Source organism: Phyllostomus hastatus, unplaced genomic scaffold (genome assembly GCF_019186645.2).
Source record: "Phyllostomus hastatus isolate PE091 unplaced genomic scaffold, TTU_PhHast_1.1 phas_contig_2, whole genome shotgun sequence".
Taxonomy (NCBI): domain Eukaryota; kingdom Metazoa; phylum Chordata; class Mammalia; order Chiroptera; family Phyllostomidae; genus Phyllostomus; species Phyllostomus hastatus.
Genome location: NW_025333718.1, coordinates 187597 through 213526, shown reverse-complemented (window position 1 = coordinate 213526; position 25930 = coordinate 187597). Strand labels below are relative to the sequence as shown.

Here is a 25930-nt window from a genome sequence, read left to right as displayed (position 1 = left end):
CGAGGAAGCACATGTTCTCATTTAAAAACAAACTAATACTTACTGGACTTTACTTCTTAGTCCCCACCTACTAAGTAAATCTTCAAATCAAACCTCCTTTATTTAAACATATCACAAGACTATTTGTGCCCCAAATAAAAATAAATAGAATGTCAAAAAACTATACTTTATTACTTCAACATGTTTGGTAGACCTTAAAGAAATACAATCTAATTTCTCACTGTTGTAAGCAACATGAGAATGGCAGCTATTCTTTTCCTAATAGACTAAAACATTTTCAGAAGCACTTTTTTTTACTGTATTCCAAAAAATATATTTTTTTTAAAGATTTTTTATTTATTTATTTTTAGGGAGGGAAGGAAGGGGGGGAGAGAGAGAGAGAGAGAGAGAGAGGGAGGGAGAGAGGGAGAGAGACATCAATGTGCAGTTGCTGGGAGTTATGGCCTGCAACCCAGGAATGTACCCTGGCTGGGAATCGAACCTGGGACACTTTGGTTCCCAGCCCGTGCTCAATCCACTGAGCTACGCCAGCCAGGGCTCCAAAAAATATTTTTAATGATAAGATTATTTATAAATAAAACAAGGTTAAAAAATAGAAAATAAAAGTAATACTACCCTCTCATATTTAGTTCTCTTCTTGTATTTTAAAACATTCTGTAATAAAAATATAAAGCAGCTCCTCTCTTACAAAAAAGGAGAAAAAAAAAAAGATGGAGTTCCCAGGCAGTGTTTAGAGAATGAAGATCCATGCCCAAACTACAGCTCATAGCAGCTAATAAAGACAGGATCCCTTGTGCAAAATGTTGCATAGTGTAAAGGCTGCTAAATTCAAATTAAGTATAGTCCCCTCAGTCCTGACACATATCACATCTAGACTCCAGGTGTCAATTAAACTAAAAAGACAATTGTAGACAGGAGGGCTAGTCCACTCTTCGCTGAAGTATGTTTATTTTTGGCTTACAACTGCCTTGAAGTATGCATAAATTCTTCCTTAAATGTGCGTTTTAGTCAACTTTGAAAGTCTGCAATCAGAAAAGTCCATTTTCAACAATGTATTCTGAGATTTTATTATTCCATGGTCATATTTTACTGTTTTAACAAAAGCATGCTTATGAATCTGAAAATCTGAGGACCAGAGTTCTGTACTTCAAATTCACATCACATCAGTTTGTGAAAGGACAGAGAGAAATAAAGAGGAATGAAATTATCTTACATTTAGAGTATTTTCATGCTATCTCATTAAATTTTTAAAAAATCAGTTTAAAGATGCACCAATTAGCCCTGGCTGGCATAGCTCAGTGAATTGAGCGCGGGCTGCAAACCAAAGTGTAGCAGGTTCGATTCCCAGTCAGGGTACATGCCTGGGTTGCAGGCCATGACCCGAGCAACCGCACACTGATGTTTCTTTCTCTCTCTCTTTCTCCCTCCATTCCCTCTCTAAAAATAAATAAATAAAATCTTTAAAAAATATGCACCAATTTAAAAAGCACCATAGGCCATCAAATTTTGTAGTACTTTTGTTACAGGGGAATTAATCAGAAGACAAAGAAACAGTATTTTACAAATTAGCATGATTGGTAGCATAAAACTAGTTCTTGACAACTTCTGAGGTTTGTTAGATGTCCTCAATATGAAGATGCCCATGCCACCACAAGAATCACCATAATACTTTGTAAATTGCTATTGCCACTGGAATCAGAAAACTAGTAACTCAAGTTATGCCAACTTGCATAAAACTTAATAATGAGGTGAGACTGTGACTTTCTTCCCAACTTTCTACAGTCACCATCCCATTTGAATTTCAAGTCTTTGTAATTTTTAACAGAAGTAGGAGTGACAACAAGACTGCTATCAGAAAAATACATGTATCTTTGCTACTTTTTAAAGAAAAAATAGTTTATTCACTCATTCACATGCTTCAGACTTCAAAGGATGTATTTATCATGAAGCCAATGAAAATGCCATCAAGAGAAAAAATTGCTCCAGGGAGGTCAGTTGGTTAGAACATCCTCTGGATAGGTCAAAGTTGAGGGTTTGATCCCTGGTGAGCTCAGCTCACATACAAGAATCAACCAAAGAATCCATAAATAAGTGGAACAACATATTGAAGTTTTTCTCTCATTCTCCCTCTCTGAAAGGGGAGGGGACGGGAGGGGAGAAGGAAGAATTAGCAAGCCTCATACAGCTTCTTGGGCATCAAAAGACAATATGCAAAAATGACAATCTATTCCCCACCTCCCTCTTTTTAAAAGTTTTGCAAGTAACATAATTCTTCACAGCTGTTTGTAATTAATGCTTGCTTAATTCAAACCTCTCCCCTAATCCTCCTTCTTGAAGCAAACAGGATATTGGTCTATTATTATGAACTGATAATCTCTTTGTTAAAAGAGCATTTAGAGAAAAGTTTTATAAACATTGCATACTTACTTCCTGTTGGCTTTATCAATTTACTTACCCAAGGTTTCTCAAACTTTCCACACTATCTTAAGCTACCAGGCAGACCCCTACACCTGGGCCTATGTCTTCCTAGAAAACTGTCTGCCAAAGAACACTTACTCTCTGCCAGGCAGAATCCCTCTATTTTTACTTTGTTCCTGACAAAAGAAGTGATTCTCCTGTTTGCCAAGTAAATTGTCTCCAACTACTTCCACCTCCTTCTCCATTCCTTTTTCAACTTGTGTATGTGGGGTCTTCTCCTCTGAGTGTATAAATAAGATCAGACATCTGTGGTCCTCAAAGTTGCCTCCTATCAGTTTAGCAGTGAGGGAAGGAGGGGCTGGAGCTGAAAAAGATGAATACTTAACCTCTCTCTTGCTACCTGAGTACTCTCTATTGTTTTACTTAAACTCTTTACTTATGCTCATCACCAAATCCCACATTCTTCTTAGTCCTCACTCTACACCACCAACCTATCCAGCTGTATTTGTCTACTTTGCTGGCCCATGTTCTCTAAAATATAAGGCATTTCCTGAGGATTTACCATGAGTCTCCTCTTTCTCACAGCTTCAAGTATTTATCCTGACTGCTCTCCAACTTCAGTCACTCATTTACACCTTCCTGGACCTCCAAGTTACCATGTTCAACACCAAACCCCTATCTTTTCTTCCCTGCTCTCCTACATCCCTCAATTGTCCCATGTGTGCTCTCAATTTCTGGCCACCCAGTCTCAATCTTTGAATGGGAGTTCCAAGAGAGGAAGAATCGATTCATTTGCTAGGAACCGAGATTCCACCTCAAATATATCCCCTCTGTTCTATGTCCAGTGAATAGTAAACCTCTCACCTAAACTGCTACAATACTCTCCTTGTGGTATCTTTACCTCAAGTTTTCAGTACATGGTATTGCTAGGGAAATATTTCTTAAGCAAAAACTTTAATCAGGCATGGCATTTGAGATACTTTACACTTCTCAAACTGTAATGGGCATGTAAAGCACATGGTGATCTTGTTAAAGCACAGATACTTATTCAGTGGGTCTGGGTGATGCCTGATTCCGGATTTCTAACACGCTCCCAAGTGATAACCATGCTACTAGTGTAAAGTCATACAATACGGCCCCCATCTACTTTTCTAGTTTCATCTTCTACTCCTCCTTACCCAGCGCCACCCCATGTACCTCTCACATACACACAGGTCTCACGCACACTGACACACAGAGGTACACAAATTGTTCCTTAAACATACTTCCCAGCTTCTATGCCTCTTGCTGTCTCAAGTCCTGTATCTGCTCATCACAAGTCTAACCACTTTACAGGAATCAATTCATTCTGCTATAGCCTTTGCTTATCTTCTCATCTACCTCACCCATTCTACTCCACCCACTGAACACCACAAAAACCTGGAGACACTGATGGCACTTAATTTGCACTGCCTAAGCTCTGCAATGCCATTATGGGGCTCATGTAACCCTCGGCTAAACTCCACACTCTTCCAGAAGGGCAAGAACTATCTTGTCCACCTTGTGTAACCCCAGGGTACCCAAGAGGGCCTTTGTAAGTGCCCTTAAGTACCTACTGTGGTGGATTTGTATTCTAAGAAAAATTAAACATCTCACTTTATGCAACTTACTTTGAGTAGGACTTCAGAAGTTTCCAGATAAAACACCCTTTCAGGAAAGTTAATTCATTAGCAAAAACTATGAAAATTTTGCCAAATATTTGCTACTTTAAAAAATATATCATTCAAGTGGTGCTAAGAGAATTTTATTATTCTATTTATAGTAGTCTGCAGGTACATAGGTGAAGATTCTGATATTTACCTGATCATTAAATCTACTTATTATGATCTAATGATTACAGCATTATAAACTTACAATACTTTGTAACCCACATTGTAGCCCTCCCTAGTTTAATTTACCTAATGCTCCTTGTATTATTCCATTTGTTAAATGGGACCTCACTTTCTCCTCAGGTGTGCTAAGACAGCTGTCTGCAAAACACTTCAGCATTAAAATGCCTTACATTTGTGTCCAGACTTTGAAACGTGCTTTAAAACACGAATCTTGAAGTACCATTTTCAAGGTTAACCAACTCAATCCCATATTTAATACTTATACAGTAAATTCTCTACATATCAAAACTGCCAGAATTCAAGAACCTATCCATAACTCTTAAACTTTAGTGTGTTCAAGAATTGTCTGGTGTGCTTGTTAAATCTGCAGATTCCAGGTTCTTACCCAGAGAAAGTTTGATTCAGATCTGGGGGTGAGGCCTAGAAAACTATAGTTAACCAGCATCCCCACGTGATTCTGCTGCAGATGGTCTGCAGATCTCAATTAGACAAATACTGACATTAACCCTACTCCAAGGCACCACAGGATTGTGTTGAGAAAATGCAGAAATTAGTTTGTGAAATCCTTTCCCAAAACAGCTGTCATACCACCACAGCTCACTGGCGACTCACGAAAGAAAAAAGGGGTTATCGAGGAGCAGGCGGACTGAAAATTCCTTGAAGTCTGAATAAAGCCCCAAATAGTGGGAAAGTGGAGTTTCTTTCCCATCTCTGCGCTCCATTCTGCGAGCATTCCCCAAGACACCCTCCAGGACTGGCTCTCCGGCCGGAGCCGAACGACACCGGTCGCTGGCCGAGGGAAGGCGGCCCTGGCTCTCAGCTCTCGCTCCTCACCTGCCGCGCGGCCGCAGCTCGTTATCTGGGTTCGGCTCTGAATCCCGCGGCTCCTGCCCGTCTACGGCCGCCGGCAACGCCTCGGCGTCCTCCACCGTCACCTCAGCCGGAAGCGCGGCCGAGGTGGGAGCGGCCGCGGCCCCAAAGCCGAACCCCACCTCTGCCGCCGGAGCGCTTTGGTCGGGGTCGCGCCCCGCAGCTTCGGTCCGCACCAGGAGCCCCAGAAGCAGCGGCAGTAACAGAAACCGCGCGAACGGCCCCGGGCGGGCTGCGCGCTCCATCAGCGACCGTGCGCGGGCATGGAAGTGAAGCTGCCGGTGCCCGCCTCTCACGTGGGTTTGAGCACCCGATCAACAGAGGACGTGCTAGGGATCCCGCCGCCCCGAGGTTCCGGACACCTAGCCCAGAACCTCCCGCCACGTCTTAGCTTGGAGCCTGCCACCACCTGAGTGACAGCCTCCCTCCGACAGCACCCATTAAGCAAACTTTCCGCGCGTCTGCTCTCCGATTGGCTGAGGCCACTGCCACTCAAGGAACCGGGCCGGTCCTGTTGGAGACGGTGGGCTTTCCCCGGTTGTCTACATCACATCTGCCAATCAAATTGAATTGTCCCCGCCCGAGGCCCGGCCCTGTCCCGGAAGCGGTTACCCCAAGAAGCGCCCCGCCCTCCCCGCAGCCTTCTTACCTCATTGGCGAACTCCTCAACCCAAAGCAACAGCAGCCGCAGCAGAATCTTGGAAGTTCATTGGTGGAAGTGGATGCCCCTCAAAACTCTGAGATCATTTCTTCCTGATTGGTTGGAAGCGGCACCTAATACGTGGCAAATTGTGAGTGTAGAAAGTACAGACACTAGGGAAAGGAAGAGCTGAAAGCGAGTCCCGGGTGGTCGGGAGGCGACCGACCTTATAGGATGTGCTGCTGTGGCTCTTCTAGAGCCTCGTCTTTTTGGAAAGGCGAAAACAAAGCCGGAAACATAAGTGAGTTCTCAAGCCATGTGTTTAGAAGTAGAAAGGATGAGGCAGATTCTGGAGCCAATACTGCGTGCGGCCCCTAAGTTGCTGACTGGTAAGGACCTGCCAGTGCTCTAACAGATGGTCTAGTCTACTTGACACGCCCCTTCCTCTTCAACTAGCGGAACGGGCCCAGGCGCGGCCCAGGCGCGGCCCAGGCGCGGCCCAGGCGCGGCCCAGGCGCGGCCCAGGCGCGGCCCAGGCGCGGCCCAGGCGCGGCCCAGGCGCGGCCCAGGCGCGGCCCAGGCGCGGCCCAGGCGCGGCCCAGGCGCGGCCCAGGCGCGGCCCAGGCGCGGCCCAGGCGCGGCCCAGGCGCGGCCCAGGCGCGGCCCAGGCGCGGCCCAGGCGCGGCCCAGGCGCGGCCCAGGCGCGGCGGTGCACTCTAGCAAGTCGTCTAAGGTCTCAGATGTAGTTATTTGCAGAACTATTTCTTGAAGCCTTCTGACCCTGATGTGGCATGCTTTGTACCTCACTACAGGGCTTTAGAGAAGAAAACCAAAACTGCAAAAGGCAAAACTGTAGAAGATTTGAATGTTCAGTTAAGGAATTGAAACTTCATTCAGCAGTTAAGGACACCCTGAAGATTTTTTAGCAAAGGAGTGAAAGGATGAAAATTGTGGTTTATGAAGATGCATCCGTCTGCTGTGTATTCAAAAGAATAGCATCAAAGATGAGAGTGATTGGGAGGCTCTTGCCCATCAAATTTCTGTGAAGATTTTTTTAAAAAAATGTATTGACTTAAACATGCTGTTATTAACGTCAGAAAGCAAAAACGTAAAAAGCCCAATTTCCCTCTCCTTCTTGCACCGTATTTTCTTGCTCCTACAAGCACAACAAAACTTAGTGTTCTAAAAAACGTGTTTTCAGTTCTCAAACACACTAGTCAGGCTTTCATGCCCATAACTCCACCAAAGGGCTCTTTCTGAGGTCACCACTGATAATTCAAAGGACATTTGTCAGTCTTCATCTTATTTAACCCAGTAACTCAATCTTACCTGTATAAAATATTTTTCACTGGTTATCTTGCTATCAAAAGGCAGGGGCACAACACTTACTAGGTTTCATTTTAACTGAATCACTTTTGTAAAGGCCTTATCACCCATATGGTTCCAATCTGAAGTGGGGGTGAGGAGGAAGGACTTCATATGAATTTGGAAGTAAGGGAAGCACAATTCAGCCCATAACACCTAGACAGATCCTTACAAAGCTGTTCCTTCTATTCCTTCAAGGTTCTGTTACTGTCCCAGTGAAGCCTCTCCTGACCACCCTTTTTAAAAATTTTAAAACATTTAAAATTTTTTCAATTACAGTTTACATTCAATATTATTTTGTATTAGTTTTAAGTGTGCAGCAGAATGGTTAGATAGTCATATACTTTACGAAGTGTTCCCCCAATATTCTTAGTACCCACCTGGCACCATACATAGTTATTACAATATTATTGACTATATTCCCTATGCTGTACTTTACATACCTGGACTATTTTATAACTACCAATCTGTACTTCTCAATTCCTTCACCTTTTCCATCCAGTTCCCTAAAACCCCTCCCAGCTGGCAACTATCAATGTGTTCTTTGTATCTTTGAGTCTGTTTCTGGGTTTTTTTTTTTTTCATTTATATTGTTCTTTGGCTTTCACATATAAGTGAAATCATATGGTATTTGCCATTCTCTGACTGACTTATTTCACTTAGCATAATACCCTCTATCCTGATGACCCCTTTCTTCTTTTAAAACTGACCAGTATTTACTCAGCAAAATAGGAGATAAGCCCTCCTGACTAGATAAGGAATTTAATAAGTAACATGAAAAAGGTGTCAGAAAATTAACATGAAGTGAAAAATGATTGTTGATTTCTTGTAATTGTCCTTTTGAAATTACATAGCTAGTGTAGGTATTTTAGTGAACCTAGTCTTCATGGCTTTGTAAGTTTTTCCAAAAAATGTCATGGTATGAACAATAATCTGCATTAATAAATTAGGAGTCTGCTTGCCACCACTAAACGATGTGGAAGTTTTTTGTTCATTTATTCATTACCATTCAGGGAGTATCATGTGGCCACCTGCATGTAAAGGGAATAAATATGTAAACAAAAGAGGATGGTTCCTGTCCTTCTGAAGCTTAACATCTATCTAGTTAGGGAGACAGACACTATTTTAATACTGACATACACATTTATATTGTGTACACAATGTGCTATGATGAAAAAAGTTATAGGCATGAGAGCACAGTGGTACAAAGTGCCAGTAAGAAGTCAAGCTTTACTAGTACTTAGGGGAAAAATGCAAATATTTCCATTTTCAAAAAGTAAAAAAGTTCTAAGTAGTAGTTAGCTGAGTAGAAAAATAACTTGAAGGAATGAAAAGAGAGTCTGCGAGTTTTAGCACAACATAGAGAGTCAACAGTGACTGCATGGGAACTCTGGGATCAGTCTGAGTACTTCAGAGAAGTGTAAGGAAAGTTGGGACTGGCCTGATCACTTGATCAGTAAGTCTGATCTGATCTACAAAAAGAAGTTGGCACTTAGGTACCTGAGCCAGGGCTGACCAGAACAATTAAGATTCTAAAACTGAGCATGGTCCAGGAGGTCAGGAAAACAGGGTGGAGATTTAGTATCATGGACTCAGTTCATTAACAGAGAAAGTCCAAATCTGTTGAGATTATACTTGGTTGTAAATAACAAGTATCCAAGAAGCTGAAGAGTGTTCCAAAGTGGTTCTACTTTACACCTCACTCGTAGTATATGACAGTTCCAGTTGTTCCATATCCTCATTAACATTTGATATCATTAGTCTTAATTTTTACTATTAATAGGTATGCAGTTGTGGGTAATTATGGTTTTGGTTTGCATTTTTCTGATGACTAATCATTTGGAGTAATGTGCTTATAAAATACATATATTATCTTCTTTTGTAAAATCTCAAAGCAATTATAAAGGAAAGAATTTACATGGGTAAGCACCCAACAAAGTTTGCCACACAGTGAAATAAGCTGTATCAGTTGACTGTTGCCATAATGATGCTGTCTAAGGAATCAGCCCAAAATGCTGTGGCTTAAAGCAAGAAAAATAGACTCTCACACCCTTTACCTGCAGGTTGACTGATCTAGCCAGAACTCATTTTCCTTATGACAATGGAAGAAACACAAGAAAGGTGAGTGGAAACTTACAGGGCCTCTTGAGGCTAGAGCAAGAATGGGGTACTATTACTTCCATCCACATTCCATTGGCTAAGGCAAAGTATACGTCCAGGCCCAACATCAATGAGGGAGGAAAATATGCCCCGCCTCTAGTGGGAGAATGTAAAGTCACATAACAAAAGACATGAATAGGGGATTTGGGAGAAAAATATAATCTACCACAAATGCTTTGAGAGTAATCAGTTCTATCTATGCCTGCATCTAGCATGAGCGATTGCTTCAAAGCAATACATACAATGAGATACCACTTCATCATATCTATCAGAAAAGGTATTTTTAAAAAATAAGAAAAGACAGCCCTGACCAGCATGGCTCAGTTGGTTGAGTGTAGTCCTGCAAAGCAAAGGGTCACCAGTTGGACTCCCAGTCAGGGTGCTGCCTGGATTGCAGGCCAGATCCCTGGGGCATACGAAAGGCAACTGACTGATTTTTCTCCCTCACATCAATGTTCCTCTTTCTTTCTCCCTCCCTGCCTCTCTCTCTAAAAATAAATAAATAAAATCTTTAAAAAAGAGAGAGAAAAGACTATCAAATGCTGGAGAACAACTGGAAGTCTCATTCATTGCTGGGTTCTGAACACAAAATGGTAAAACTATCTTGGAAAGTTTGGCAATTTTTTATACAATTAGACATACATTTACCATATAACCTCCCAATCCCACTCCTAGGTTTTTACCCAGGAGAAATGAAAATATATGCCCACACAAAGACCTATATGCAAATCTATAGCAGCTTTATTCATAATTGCTCAAACTGGAAATACTGAAAATGTCTAGCAACTAGTGAATGGATAAATTGCAGTCCATCCACATGATTGAATACTACTCAGGAATAAAAAGGAACAAGCTGTGATAGATGAATGGCATGGATATACTTCAGATGCACTACACTAAGTGAAAAAAGTGAGAAACAAAGCTATATACTGTATGATTCCAAATATAGTCAGGAAAAGGCAAAACTCTAATGACAAAGGGGGTGAGATTGACTACAGAAAAGGAAAAGGAACTTTTTTAGGGTGATGAAAATATTCCAAATCTTTTTTGTAGGTGGTAGTTCTGCAAGTATGTTTGTCAAAACACATAGAGCTATACATCTAAAAAGGGTGAATTTTACTACATATAAATTTCACCTTAAAACAAAACAACAACAACAAAACATAAACCTTTTTCACCTTGCCTTGGAAAAGGCAAGAGGATATATTTTATTTGTTTGAAAACTGAAATTTCACAGATTTTTAACTGGTTAAGTGACAAGACAAAATTAAGTATGACTTGGTTTGATATTAACACATGACACATAAATAAGTTTGGGGATACACCTTCCTTAAGCATTAGAATTTGCTTGGTGTAGGTTAGATGACAAGGGTGGGACGAGAAATTCAGGAGGTTCTGGTTAGGGAATGCAGAGTATATAACAAGCCTGATCTTCTGGTGTCAACTTTTAAAAGGATGATTACACTTAGGGCCTCTGTAAAAGGGGCTTGGGAGCTGCGAGACCTAGCCTAAAGACTAGGGGTTGTTCCAGCTGTACTGAGGAAACAGTTTATCAATGTTTCTCTAAGTATGGATTTGAAAGGACCTAACCAGAAAAGAATGGAGCCCAAGAATCTTCATTTTAAACAAACTCCCTAGGATATTCTTATGCACTAAAATTTGAAGAGTGTGGCAGTTTACAGTTGATATGTTTGTTATATTGTGGATTCTGTGAAATTCATGATTCTTCAATTGACCTACAATTTCTTTACACACACCTAGTTTATACCAGAGACCCATCCTCTTGAAGTGTTACTTGAGTGTCCACTACCAGTGCTTCGCATCCCTTAGTTCAAAGACCTTAAATTGTTCCATTATGGTATACTAGAAAATTTATCATGGATATTACAACATCATCTCAGCTGCTTGAAGCTTTACTGTGGGTCATGGCAACTTCACTGTAGTCACTGCCTGGAACTCCTGGACACAATCCCTGCTAGGAGAGTGCCCTATGGTTCCCACAGGTTCCAGCTCAGATTTCATTCTCTATACACACCACATAAGACTGCACATGCAGGTCAAACTTTACCAAAGGTTGGGATAATTAAAGAGGAAAGAACCCACAAAGAAAACCCACCATGCAAGTCCCTTACATGTGTACCTCTGTCCATAACCCTGCTCTCCTGACCTCATTTTCTTCTATCTTGGATATCCATACTCTCTCTTTTTTCCCCCTTCCTATCCACAGGAACTGGTCTTAACCCAGAACTCACTTCCCCTGCAATTTGTTGGTCAGCTATTGTCCCAATAATCCTGCATTACTAACAACCCTAAAATACAGTGCCTCAACAATAGCCACTTATTCTTCCTCATGCATCTGCATGTTAGCTGGGGCTTAGCTCCAAACTGAGGTGGTTCCAGGTCTCCTCCACTGATTTCTCATCTTCTATGGAAGAAGGGGCTACTTGGAGCAGTTCTCATGGCAATAATGAAAATGCAAGAGGGCAAGCCCCACCACACATGCATATTCCGAACCTCTGTTGTTATATGTCTGGTAACATCCTTGTAGCCAAAGTGTGCCACACAAACAAGTTCAGAGTGAAAGGGCAGGGAAACACACTCCACACACCAGAAGGCATGGCTAGAGTATAGGTGTGTATTATTACTACCAGGGAGAGAAGACTTTGGATCAATCAATCAATCTATATATCCGTCGTGAGTATTGATTCCCTTATCTGAAGATTGAGTCTAGAGAAATGTCTGAAGCTTTACCAGGTCAGTAATTGATAATAACCAACTCTTAAACTCACACTGTCCAGTTCAGTTCTGGACAGAAATGGATGATCCATTCTGATTCTCGCAAAAATTGGAATTTGTAGGAATGTACACACAAACGCAGAAACAAATCCCTGGATACACACATGCATGCAAATTTATATGTGCTTGTGTGCATATGTACAGGTCCAGTTATACAGGCCCTTTCTCCAAAAAAAAATTCCTCTCCTCTCAGAGATTTTCAGAGGCTAAACTCTTTAGAAGAGAAAGGATTTTTCTAACTGCTTTATATCTTGCAAGAATACTATTTTATAATGATATTAGGACTTTGCATTATGCTGAGAAATAACAGTGCCTTTTCTTCAACCTTGTTTCCTCACAATCAACCCCCATGGATTTGCCAAGAATAAGATAGCAGCCAGGTGCTAGAGCTCAGTACCTCTGAATGACACACTCCCTAACTGCACAAAGACTTCTGCTCTGGAAAATTCTTACTCAAGGGCTTCGTTGCTTACATTTTCAGTCAAGGTAGTTTCAGCTTTCCCGCAATTCTTCCAATGTAGGAGGAAATGGAGGCCCTAATTAGTACTAATTTTGGAGCTCCAAATTGCTGTATTCTCTGGGACAATATGCATCTCTATGCATCTCATAGTGTCTTCCCTGGTCACTTGCATTGGTCACTCTTTTGTCACTTGTGCCAGGAGCTCTCTGAGGTCATTTTCTCTAGGGGCTTTTACTGGTCACTCACACCAGGGACTCCCTTTGGTCACTTAAGTTCTATTTTTCTATAATATTATGCCTCTTTTCTCTGTAGAGAATATTTACACAACTTTACAATTGAAAAATCTAAACCACCAAGAAGCAATAAGTAAACACAAATGAAAAGTATCACTTTATACCATTAACCATAGACAAAATTATTTCTCACATGGGTACTGCCAATATGCTCTTCAGTCAGCAAGTATAGAATAAGATATTTTTTAATTTTGTGTTTTAATTTGGATGATACTTTTTTAATTAAATATAATTGTAGGATTATTTCTTTGGCATTTCAGGCCCAAGCTTGTATTTTTGTCTACCAACTTAGCACCAAGTTATTTTATTATAATTATCATAGGCAACAGAAGAAAAATAACCTGCATATTTATGTATAAAAGATTCTTCCTGCCAAATAGAATGCAGAAGACACATTCTCCAAGAGCAGGTCTTCCATGTGGGTCAAATAAAATTGGTGGGAGAATCAGATCCTCACACAACACATAATTTAATAAAGGAGCCTGACTGAAGACTGTCTTAGCTGTCAATATTTGGACAACTGCTTTCAGCTCTAGCATAAGAGCTGACTTTACCAAATCTCTCACTGAGAATGATTGAAAAGTCAGATTAAAAATAAACAAATATTTGATGGTATCAGAAAGCAACCAAGTCATCTAGGACTTGAGGGGCTAGAAATGGGACAGAAAGAAAATGCAGTCAGATCAGGATAACACTCTCCATCCTTTCCCCCTTAAGACATTTGCTGAATTATAAGCACAAAGTGCAAGACCTAGAGGCCAAGTAGAAAGTAGCAGCTTACAAACTCACAGGAGTATTAAAACAAAACGTGGAGTTCATGGCTAGCAAAGAAAGCCAGGATTGGGCCCTCATCAGTGTGACTCAGATGGAGCATCGGTCCTATAGCCAAAAGGTGGCGGGTTCAATTCTCAATCAGGGCACATGTCTAGGTTGCTAATTCAATCCCCAGTCTGGGAACATGTTACAGGGTGCAGCCAAGAAGGGGGGACCCCAAATAGGCATTTAAAATGGGGTCCAGAACTCAAGGTGTCCAGATTTTAAGGTGTCTTCACCCCTTCCCCCACAGGTGTGAGTTGGGGGAAGGGACACACAGAGCAAGAACATGCAGGGCAGCTTTGCAGCTAATCCATGGCATGGTCATTTAACATACCTGTAGCCTTCAGCTGGTCACTTAGATATGCTAAATAGCTATGGCTATGCACAAGGCCAGGGGGATAGAAAGGGATCTCCCCCCCAAGATGTGACTGGGGGGCAGGTCCCCTGAGTTACAGTGCCTGCGTGGGAGCTGGGAGAAGGTTGGCTCCATGACATGGGGTGACACCTGCCCAGACCCACGATGGTGACCAGAAAAGCTGGAGAAGACAGCAGATTGAGGGCAAGTGTGCCAAGTGTAGGAGGAGTCGGAAATGAGGCTGCAGAGGAAGATTGGCCGCGGGGATTTAAAACCCAGACTTGGCGGCCATTGAGAGGGAGAACCATGCTGCTTTAGGAAGGAGAGCCATGCGCAACCCTGAGAGGGAGAAAACCATGTGGCTGTGGAGGTGCAGAGAGGATCACGGCCATTGGAGAGAGAGCCACACAGCTTTAGCAGAGTGAAGACTCCCGCATCCCTAAGAGGGAGAACCCTGCGGCCAGGACAGAGTGGGGACTCTCCCTTCCAGCAGCCCTGAGAGAGGGAGAACCACACGGCTTTGGCAGAGTGGGGACTCTCCCTTCCCGTGGCCCTGGGAGAGAGGACCACGTGCCTCTGCCAGAGTGGGGACCCCCCCACTGCAACTTTAGAAGGGGGAACCACCACTTGGTTTTAGCAGAGATCCTGGCGACTCAGCGGAGGGTGCCAGGAACCCAGGGAGGTCTCCCAGTGGAGATGGAGTACTGACTGGGAAGAACCAGAGGACTCCCTGAGCCATGGACTTCTATTTCCTTTCCTGAGATACGGTACTCTGGACTGGGCAAAGGGGGAAGGAAGGAACGACTGTGTCTATTTGTGGGTGTTTTGAGGGACTTAGGATTTTTGATAAAGACATTAGGTCCCTACTTTAAGTTTGTATAGCATTAAATAAATATTTCCTTTCCTTTTCACGAATCTCTGGCACTGAGAGACATCTTTCCTCGGGTGGCGGACATAACGGACCTGGGGCCTTCTTTCAATAATAGTATATCGTCCCAGGCCCCCCTTGTTGTGTTCTGTAACAAGCATACGACTCCTGGTCTGGGTATATAGGGAGGCAACCAGTCGATGCATTGCATTGATGTTTCTCTCTCTTCCTTCCACTCCCTCTTCCAATCTCTCTAGAAGCAATGAAAAAACACAAAAGTCCTCCTGTAAGGATTAAGAAAACAGAAAAATAAATGCCAGGATTGGAAGGTCTCAGATCTTAGAGAAAAGAGAATTGTTGAAAAGTGAATTGATATTTCACCTCACCTTTCCATCAACGCATTTGCTGATTCCCAAGCCATGAAGGTAAGAGATCAATAGCCCAAAGAGAAAGAGGCAGCTCAGAGGCTGAAAGGTTTCATTGTGTTGAAGAGTCCAAAACTGGAAGTCAGGGCCCAGCAAGCAGTCAAATCTCTGAAAAAACCTCCAGGTTTCAGTAGAGAATCCAGGCAGATTTCAGATAGGAGTAAGGACAAAGTGGAAATAAATTAGGTTTGTAAAACCTAAAACCTCAAAATACACATTCCTTAATTGGACCAGGGCTATCTGACCCTACTCTTTCTGCCAGAAGAAAATTAAATTATCTCTAGAGAAGGAAAACATCATGTAGCGCTCCTATAATTATTTATACACATTATCTAACACTTGAAGAAAAATCCACAAGTCATATCAATAAATAGAACCAAGTGACAGAAATTCACTTGAGAAGTTGAGATATTGAATTAATATGAGGCTATAAATAATTATGATTAATATCTTAAATGCATTTGTTCCCTTCATTTCATTTAATGCTTTGATAAATAGCCCCTGTCCTTTTAGGATGGAATAGTATTCCATTGTCTGGATGTACCACAGTCTTTTTATTTACCTACTGCAGGACATCTTGGTTGCTTCCAAGTTTTGACAATTAGAAATAAAGCTATTATAAGCATCCATGAACAGGTTTTTGCATAGATATAAATTTTCAACTGCTTTAGATAAATATCAAGGAGCATAATTGCTGAACCTTATAGTAAGTGTATGTTTAGTTTTATAAAAAAACAGCAAACTGTCTTCCAAAGTGGCTGTACCATTGCACATTCCCACCAGCAATGAGTGAGTGTTTTTGTTCCTCCACATCCTTGTCAGCATTTTGTGTTGTCAATGTTTTTTAATTTTAGCTGTTCTAGTAGGTATGAAGTGGTATCTATCTCACTGTTGGTTCAATTTGCATTTCCCTGTTGACATATGATGTGGAACCTCTCTAGGTAACATTGTAACAGGGTGCAGCCAAGGGGGGGGCCCAAATATGGATTTATAATGGGGTCCAGAACTCAGGGTGTCCAGGAAATATTAGTAAAAATATATATAGGATGTCCTCATCCCCACAAGTCTGAGCTGGGGGATGGGATGCATGGAGAAGGGCCATTGAGTGCTGTTCTGCATAAGCAACAGCTTTGCAGCTAACCTCTGGCATGGTTGTTTAACATATTTATAACCTTTAACTGGTTTCATGGATATGTTAAACAGCTGTGGCCATACTTTGAGCCAGGAGGATGGGAGTGACTTCAATCCATGATGTAACTGGGAGACAATTCCCCCTGGTTACAGAGTCTGTGTAAGAGCCTGGAGATGATTGGCTCCACACCACAGGGCCACACCTGCCTGGACTTACTCTGGCAGCCCAGAAAAGCTGGAAGAATAGGAGAATGCTGGCCGCTGTGGTCAATTGCGGGAGGAGTTGGTAATGGTGAGACAGAAGAAGATTGGTGCTGGGATTTAAACCCAGGTGCAGCAACCATGTGGCATCTTTTGGGTCAGAGACAAACTGGGAGTCTTTTGGGGACCACGCAGCTTGGGCAGAGAAGAACCACAGACTTCTATTTCTTTTTCGGAGATACGGTACCCTGGGCTGAGTGGAGGGGAAAAGAAAGACTGTGTGTTTGTAGGTACTCTAAAAGATTTTGGGATCTCAATGAAAACATTAAGTTATTACTCTTAAGTTTGTATAACTCTTTAAATAAATAATCCCTTTCCTTTTCGCCAATCTCTGGCATTGAGAGACATCTATCCCTGGCGGTGGGCAAGGAGAACCTAGTATGGGGTGGGGGGCCCCCAGAGCACAAGGGTGGGTCCATTCGGTAATAGTAGATCATTCACTGCCCCCCAGTTCTCTTCTGTAACATCCTTAGGTTACAGGAGGATTTGGAGTGGACATTGCTGATCAAAGACAGTAATGATCGTTGAGATAGAAATTGGGATCCTGAGGAAACAAATATAGACTGGAGGGCCCATCCAGCCACAGACAGCTTTTGTGACTACCCACCCAGAAGAGATGAAGATAGTTTTGGAAACAAGTTTTGAGGTATTTATTATCCAGACCCATATCATGGTGTGTATTGAGATAGGTAATATGATGGCTCACACTGGGACATGGGCTGACATGGGGGATCACTATAATGACTGAAGCAGCAGAAACTATCACAGAGGCTATGATTCCAGGACAGATGATGTCAAAAGAGCATTTGGAAGTGGGTGCTCTAGGGGTCATGACTACAGAGGAGAGAGCACACTATGAAGACAGAACAAACAAGATGCTGGGAGATGGAGTTCCAGAGATGATTATAAGAATGATAGAGGTTTATCCCAAAGACCCAAACTAACTCTAAAGCCTCAGAACACTCCTAAGGATGATGATTCCTCTGCTAGCACCTCACAATCTGTTCAATCAGCCTCTCTCTGTGGAGGGGCAAAGCCTGTTGACATAGCTGCTGAAGAGTGAAAAGTAGAAGAGCAACTACAGAAGGAACAGTAGAAACTGCAGCATCAGCTGGATGAGTCAAAACTAGAATGTCCGCCTCAGAGAGACACCCAAGCTGGCAAAGTGAAGAAACTCAGGAACTGGATGGTAGAACACAGGAAGTGAGTCATCAGAGACAGGGACCTCAGCCATATTCAGCAGAAAAGCAGGAAGGAGAGAAAGTGAGAGGTCTCTGGAATATGAAACGCTCAATAAAGAGGAAGACTGTCATTCCAACTTTTAAGCCTCTCAAACCTGAACAGCCTCTAATTCTAGCCCCTTCACCAAAGGAGAATGCTTGGGTGGAGTTCTCATTATCCTGCTTCATCTCAGAGCTTAGCTAGAACCGCAATTTTCTACAAAGCATGGGGTCTGGGTGGGGGAGGTAGTTCCATCTCAACCATCTAGGAAGGACCTTGAGCAAGGAAAGATGAAAATAAAGCAGATGGAGTGCATGTCTCTCAAGGCCCAAGTGAAAACTCCAGTTATGGCCCAGGAGATATAGGGAACAAAGACCATTGGAAGGAGTCAGATAGAAAATATGACAAAAAAGATCAAGATTCTTCATTTGTGCCTGAGCCAAATAAACCTAAAGAAAATCCAGCCCCTGAGTTTCAGTTCTACAAGTAAGCACAGTGCTCTCTCCATTCATGGGGAAGATGAAATAAGGAGAAGATTATACCAAATAGACCTCTACACCCTGTGCTTTCCCTTAGTCTCTCTCCACCCTGGAACATTTGAAAGTAAATCAACTTCTGTCTAGATAAGATAAAATAAAACTCACCGTATCCAGAGGGGGAAAAAAAGAAATGGGTCAACTCACCAAGAGGATTTAATGATTCCGGGACTGAGGGACTTTCCAAGACTTGGGACTTTCTGTGTTAAAACAAGGAAAGTCCTGGGCAAATTGGGATATACTGGTCACCTTTCATGGTACAACAGACCAGAGATCCTGTGTGTCAAAAATAAGCCCTGGGCTTCCTTGCAATTTCTGATTTGTGGCATTTCCCACCCTTAATCCAAAAACAGCCCAACTCCACTCGCTGTTCTGCCACCTGCCTGTGCCCTCAACCTGTGAGCACATGGGGCTTTTACATCTGCTGTCCTGGGAGATGGACTCAGTCCCTCTGTAAGATATGGTCCCTAATTTTTTTGGTACTCTGCCCTAGGATTTTATATTAAAAGAGAATAAAGGAAAAATATATCTGCATCTATCTCTATCTATCTCTATCTCTATCTTTATCTCTATCTCTATATCATTTCTATCATCTCTATCATCTCTATTTCTCTATCTCTATGTCTATCTATATGTCTATATCTATATCCATACCTACATTTATGTTGCTCAGGAAGAAGAAAGATCATAGGGTTGCCTCTGGGAAAACAGTCAGAGTGACTGAGGCACAAGGGTGTGAAGATGGGAGGAAGGTTTTTCCTTTTCTAGCAACTTCATTGAGATATAATTTATATACCTTACAATTCACCTATTCAAAGTGTACACTTTAAAGGTTTTTAATATATTGGCAGATGTGCAACTGTAATGAGGTAGGTTGGAGCAGAGGTTGCCAAAAAGTAAGGGACCCTAATTTAGGCAGGAGAACCACAAATCTGGCACAAGCTGCTCTATTGCCAGAAAAGGCAGGGGGGCAGGAAGGATGCCCAGAGGACAGATTTAAGCAGTCTGCCTCCTTCAAAGGGAGGGGCTGCCTAAAACTGGAAATGCCTGAGACAAGAGATTAGTATAAACACAACGCAGTTTACAGGAAGAGGTGCAGAGAATTCAGAGGATTGAAACCAGAGCTGGGGCTTAAATAGCCCACAGTCTTGGGGCTACTAGCTCAAGACACAGGCTAGCTGAGCTGTGGGGACTGGATCCCCCACCCAGGGTGACTGGAAGTTTCTGCCAATTCTCAGAAACTGAGGTAAAGACAAACATGACCATTGGTTAAAAAGCTAGACACTCCCATTGGCTTCCAAAGTGCTGGGATTCTGTTTGAGAGGACTTTTTACACAGGAGGCAGGAAGAAACTCTCTGACTTTTGGCACTTGGTTCAGGCTCTTGGCTCACTCTTGGCTCTTGACTTGTGGAGTTTGGCTTGGGACTTCTGGATGCAGGTGTGCTTGGACACTCTGGGTCTATGGCCCTTGCTCCCTGCACAGATGGGAGCACTCGTAGGACCAGGCAGTTGCTGGGCCCATCAGAGGCTTAGGCTCAGCATGGTTGGAAACTCACTCCTGGAGGCAGGATCCAACATTGGGATTCATGCCTCACTGGGCTCCATCCTTTAAGACGGTATGATCCAGTGTGGTACAGGACATGGGGTCCTGGACTGCTATATGGAGACTGGGAGCAGTGCACCCCAGGTCCTGAAAGAGAGAGCTGCTGCAAGAAGATGACAACTCTGAAACCCATGAGTACACATTCCAGAGAGGATGGAGAGCTGTTTGTGTGGCTGGCTTAAGGACAGATAAGGAAATGGGGAACTTCTGGGAGTGGTTTTGGCTTGCAGTATTCTGGGGGGGCAAGAGAAGTTCTGGCTTTTATAGGAGAGAAGGACTCAGAGCAGGAATTCATTCAGCACCCCCAAAATTGGAAACTGGTTAATAAAAACCTGTTTTCTTCAACACAAATCTTTGGGTCATGCATCAAGGTAACAAGTGGCTGAACCCCATGCTACACAGTTACACAACCAGGAGAGAGACTTTTAAATGTCATATTTTGTGTCTTTTGAATTAGAAACCATGATAGTAAAACAATAGAGATTAAATTTTTTAAAAAGTAACCGCGGTAGTATATCAACTATTATATATACATAAATAAAATTAACAACAAAAGAAAGGTGCTTTTGTCCTTGTGGTCTATCATACAATTGGGTAGGATTCCATGTAAACTGATTCAGTGTTTTTCAATTACATCATACATTTATTCAATTCATTAACAAATATTTTAAATGCCTAGGTTGTGGCTGACCTGATGGGCACTGAGATTTCATAGTCAGCAATTATTATTGTCTTTGGGAACATACAGTATTCATTTTATATGTTACTAGCAAAATTGCTAGCTCCTTGGAGAAACACCTGACCTATATTCCCTTTTGCATTTTGTACCTGTCAGGCAGTTGGGGACATACATTTAGTGCTTATGTGATATATGCAATAAAAAATAAAATAAGACCCAGGGCACAGAATCCCTGAAGGATTTTACTGGCTGGGTAACTTTTGTTACCAACAATTAGAGAATAGAAGGGGGCTCCTATAAAACCATGTCTTGGATCTGGGAAATCATGTTCTGGTATCCAGGCCCTCCCCCTTTTACCTTCCAGGTGTCCTGCTTCTGTGCAGAGCATTAATTTCAGCATAGACCTAAGCCAGCATTTTCAGTCTCTTGTCATCAAGTATGACATCCCAGGATAGCACCATGTACAAGGGAGTGATGACACAATTGGTCTCATAACTTCCTCTAACTTGGCACATGTTAGGAGATTTTTTAAAAGGTATTTATGTTTACCCTCAGTGTCCTTTCTTAATTCACTCTAACTTTCTACAATGAGTCTGTTACATATGCATTTTTTAAATTAAAAATAAAAGTCATTCCTGATGGTGCCTCCTACAAGAAGCCTTTTTTGACTCCTCTCCCACCTCTTCTAGATAGTTTTGGTTCCCTTCTTTTAGTTTCCATAAATTCCATGCTCACCTCTACGGCAGCACTTACCACAAGGTATTTTAATCACCTGTTCAATAATCTGCCTCCCTCTTAGGCTGTGATTTCCTTAGGGCAGATTTCCTTAGGTTGTGCTTTTCCTTTCATAACTGGGATCCTAGGGCCTCATGTGGGGCCTGAAGCACAGAAGGAGCTTTCATCTTTTCTCCTTCCTGGGTACCCTGCCTTTAACACCCAAATAAATAAACAACTGACTCCACAGCTATTCTTGGAGAACATTTCTCTTCAGTCAACCAACACTTCTTACTAAGACTTGAGTACCCAACACTGTTGAATGAATATGAGAAAATGAGGATTCCAGAGGGCCTTGATCTGTACACCCATCTCAGGAATGCTGGAAATCAAGGCAGGTTCTCAGGCATGTGACTTAGGGCACAGCTATATTCTTTCAGAATAAAAGGCAAAGGAGAGGTGGTGGGGAGTTAGAGACTGGAACTAGATCTTGAGTCACAGTATAAATTGTGAAGTAGAAAGGCACCAGTCTGCTTCAGAAGATGAATTGATGGAGGGATAGAGTACAAATACAGAACTTACACAGATTCATTAGACATACTTGGCAGAAAGGAAGGAGAAAGAGAAAGAAACAAAACGGGAAGGTGTGGAGAAAGAAGATACCAGAGAAATAACCATTTAAATAATACAGGTTGCCATATTTCACTAATGTACAGGTAATGCTACCTGACATTCTACTCAGTGTTCTTCCTGAAGAGCTTGAGAAGGGACAAGTGGCAAATCCTCACCTTCAGTGTTCTGGGATTCCATGCTCACTGCACTTGGATTACAGTTGCCTGGACTCACACTCCAGGAGTCAGAGGAGCAGCCTGGGCATCAGACTGGTTAAAAGCTCTCAAGAGATTTTTTTTTCTATTGTGGTAAAATATACATAATATAAAATTTACTATCTTAACTATTTTTAAGTCTACAGTTCAATGATATTACATAAATTCATAATATTGTGCAACCATCACCACCATCTTTCTCCAGAACTCTTTTTATCTTGTAAAACTAAAACTCTATATCTGTGGAATACTAACTCCTATCCTGCTTACCCCTAGCCTCTGGAAATCATCATTCTACTTTCTATCTATATGATTTTGACCACTCTAAGTGTCTCATATAATTGAAATAAGACACTACTTGTATTTTTGTTGCCTGGCTTATTTCAATTAGCATAATGTACTCAAGGTTTATTCATGTCGTAGCATATGTCAGAATGACCTTCCTTTTTAAGACTAAATGATACTCTGTTGTGTGTATATAACACATTTTGTTACCTATTCATCTGTCCATGGATTGTTTCCACATTTTAGCTACTGTGAGTAATGCTACATGGGCACACAACTATCTTCTTGAGACCCTGTTTTCAGTTCTTTTGTGTATGTACCCAGAAGTGAAATTGCTAGATAATATGGTAATTCTATTTTTTATTTTTGAGAAAGCTCCACACTGTTTTTTACAGTGCTTTACATTCCCATCAACATTGCATGAGGGTTTCAATTTCTCCCCACCCTCTTCAACACATTTTACCTTTTGGTTTTTTGATAATAGCTACTGTAATTGGTGTGAGGTGCTATCTTGTCTTTGTTCTGCTTTGAATTTCTCTAATGTTTAGTGACATTGAGCATTCTTTTCATGTGCTTATTGGCCATTCATTTATCTCCCTTGGAGAAATGTCTATTTAAGTTTTTTGATCATTTTTTAATTGGATTGTTCGATTTTCAGTTGGTGAGTTTTAGAAGATCCTTGTATAGTCCAGTTATTAGTCTCTTATCAGATATATAATTTACATGTATTTTCTTCCATTCTGTGGCTTGTCTTTTTTATTCTATTGGTAGTGTTTTCTGATGTATAAATTTAAAAAAACATCATGAAGTCCAACTGGACTATTTTCCCTTTTGTTGGTTATACCTTTGGTGTCATATCCAATAAATCATTGCTAAAGGTAATGTCATGAAGCTTTTGCTCTGTGTTTTTTCTTCTAAGAGTTTATTAGTTTTAAGTCTTGTATCTTGGTCTTTGACTCATTTTGAGTTAATCTTTGTATGTAGTGTCAGGTAAAGATTCAACTGTATTCTTTTGCATGTGCATATTTAGTTTTCCCAAGCACCATTTGTTAAAAAGACTATACTTTCCACATTGAATAGTCTTGGCACACTTGTCAGAAATCATTTGACCATACATGTGAGAGTTTATTTCTGGGCTCTCTATTCCATTGGTCTGTATGTCTGTCTTTATTCTAGTACCACATTGTTTTGATTACTATCGCTTAATAGTAAGTATTGAAATAAAAATGTGTGAGTCTTCCGGCTTTGAATCTTTTATCTAAGATTGTTTTGGCTATTTGGGGTCACTGAGATTCCATAAGAATTTCAGGATGGGTTTTTCTGTATCTGAAAAATATATATATATGTGTCACTGGGATTTTGATAGGGATTCCATTGAATCTGTAGATCACTTTGGATAGTATTGCTATCTTAAAATATTGTCTTCCAACTTATGAACATAGATGTATTCCCATTTATTTATGTCTTCTTTACCCTCAGAAAATTTTTTAGTTTTTATTGTATAAGTCTCCTACATACTTAGCTAATTCCTAAATATTTTTGGTAGTATTATAAACAAAATTATTTTCTTAATTTTCTTTTCAGATTATTCATTGTCAGTGTATAGAAATGCAACTGATTTTTGTGTGTTAACTTTATATCTTGCTATTTCAATGAATTCATTTACTCTAACAGTTTTTTTTAATCATTAGGGTTTTCTACACACAAAATCATATCATCAGCAAACAGAGATAATTTTACTTCTTCGCTAAGTGATTTTATTATGCAATTGTGCAGCCAGGGTTGAGAGTCTCTGCAGGTGATCTTAATTCTTAATCAATGCTCCTAGTGTTACTTTATGCTGTGCTGAGTATGATTCCCATTCTTTCCCACCTGGTATGATGCCACCTCCTCTGGAAGAGTTGCTGCTGAGTGGGCCCTGGCCCTCAGTGTTCAGGTCCTCATGATTGGTTACAAATACCTGAGCTGGGAGCAACTCAGGGAGCCAGGGAGCAATACCTGGCTGGTTTTGATAAGTACAAGTACAGTTCTGTGGATACCAATCCAATCTCTCTGTAGATCATGCATCCATTTGGGAGCACTATAATGAAAGTATTTCCTACCTGACTGACTCTAAATATTTTTGCTTGTTATATACAATTTCTTACTTATGGCATACTTTGATCCTTACTTTTATGCTTCAGCACCAGGTCACAAGCATGGGTTTAGATTGTAGTAGGTAATCTCAACTTCATAACATATATTCTACCAGGGGTATCCAACATTTGGCATCTCTGGGCCACACTGGAATAAGAGTTGTCTTGGGCCACACATTAAATACATTGTGACATGTAATCACAGAAAGATCTCATAATGTTTTAAGTAAATTTATGATTTTGTGTTGGGCCACAGGTTGGACACCCTGTTAGATGATGTGACTCAAAAGCAATCCAGTAGAACCTATTTCAGCATTCCCTTTGGGGAGATTTTTGACTGTGGCCTGGAGAGTTAGTTGTGTGTTTACTTTGTTTTAACTACTGTATGTATTCTATCTTTGGACAAGGATCATCTGATGTCAGTGTTTTTGTGCTCTATCTCCTGCTATGAGTAGTTTTGTTTTCTTTCTACCTGTCCCACTGGGAAAAGTATAATGCAGGGATTCTTTTCCTGCCATAGGGATATGATATCAGCCAGGTGGTTATTTCTTTTACCTATATAGTGATTAAAATTGTGGGAGTTGAGACCTCTTATAAACCTTTCTTTACTGTTTAATTTCTTTTATTAGACATCTACTCACTGCAATGACTATTGGTTGTGCATTATATGTGATTCTTCTAATAAGTTTATTAAACTGTTTCAGAATCTATACAAATAACACCTTGAAATATAGTTCAGTCTGTGAAGCTATGGTTCTCTTAGTTTCGCCATGTTTGCTATTGATATTTTTTACAGCATGGATCCTCCAGTCACCTTCAGATATTTTAGAGATATAATTTTGAGTACTCCACGGGGCATGTCAGCTGATCATGTATTAAATGAGAAGAACCCAGTGCCCAACTTCAAACTGGTTGCTTGTTCCTCTCTTCTCAGTTGCTATGGCGGTAAACTTGGGCATAGCTTCTTGCATTAAGAGCATCTCCTGTGCATATAAACAACTGCTCTCACTCTGACTCACATCTGCTGGAGAGACAGGTGGTAAAGCAGTTGAGCAGTCATTTCAGATTTATCCCTTCTAACTAGAAAAATCAAACTCGGAATGACTAGGAATGGATAAAAAGAATACTGCCCTGCAATCTACAGAAAGAAGTACTGTAAAGAAGATGCTTGCAAATATTTTATCCATTGAACTAAACTGA

General features: G+C 41.3%; 1 protein-coding gene, 1 long non-coding RNA gene and 2 pseudogenes across 2 annotated transcripts in view; 3 read left to right on the top strand and 1 right to left on the bottom strand.

Moving 5' to 3' along the window:
- The window catches only part of EIF2AK3 (eukaryotic translation initiation factor 2 alpha kinase 3), an 89857-nt gene extending 84254 nt beyond the window's left edge, over positions 1-5603 (bottom strand). Inside the window, exon 1 of the mRNA XM_045835202.1 lies at positions 5124-5603. Within this exon, the coding sequence (XP_045691158.1) occupies positions 5124-5404 (281 nt within the window). The 5' untranslated portion in view covers positions 5405-5603. The remainder of the gene's footprint in view (positions 1-5123) is intronic.
- A 274-nt stretch (positions 5604-5877) lies between these two features.
- Positions 5878-8136, top strand: LOC123816302. The gene is made up of 2 exons (XR_006785260.1): positions 5878-6188; positions 6612-8136. It is a non-coding gene; the product is annotated as an uncharacterized LOC123816302 (long non-coding RNA).
- Positions 8137-9265: 1129 nt separating this feature from the next.
- Positions 9266-18499, top strand: LOC123816310 (annotated as a pseudogene).
- A 4899-nt stretch (positions 18500-23398) lies between these two features.
- On the top strand, positions 23399-25930 carry LOC123816309 (annotated as a pseudogene).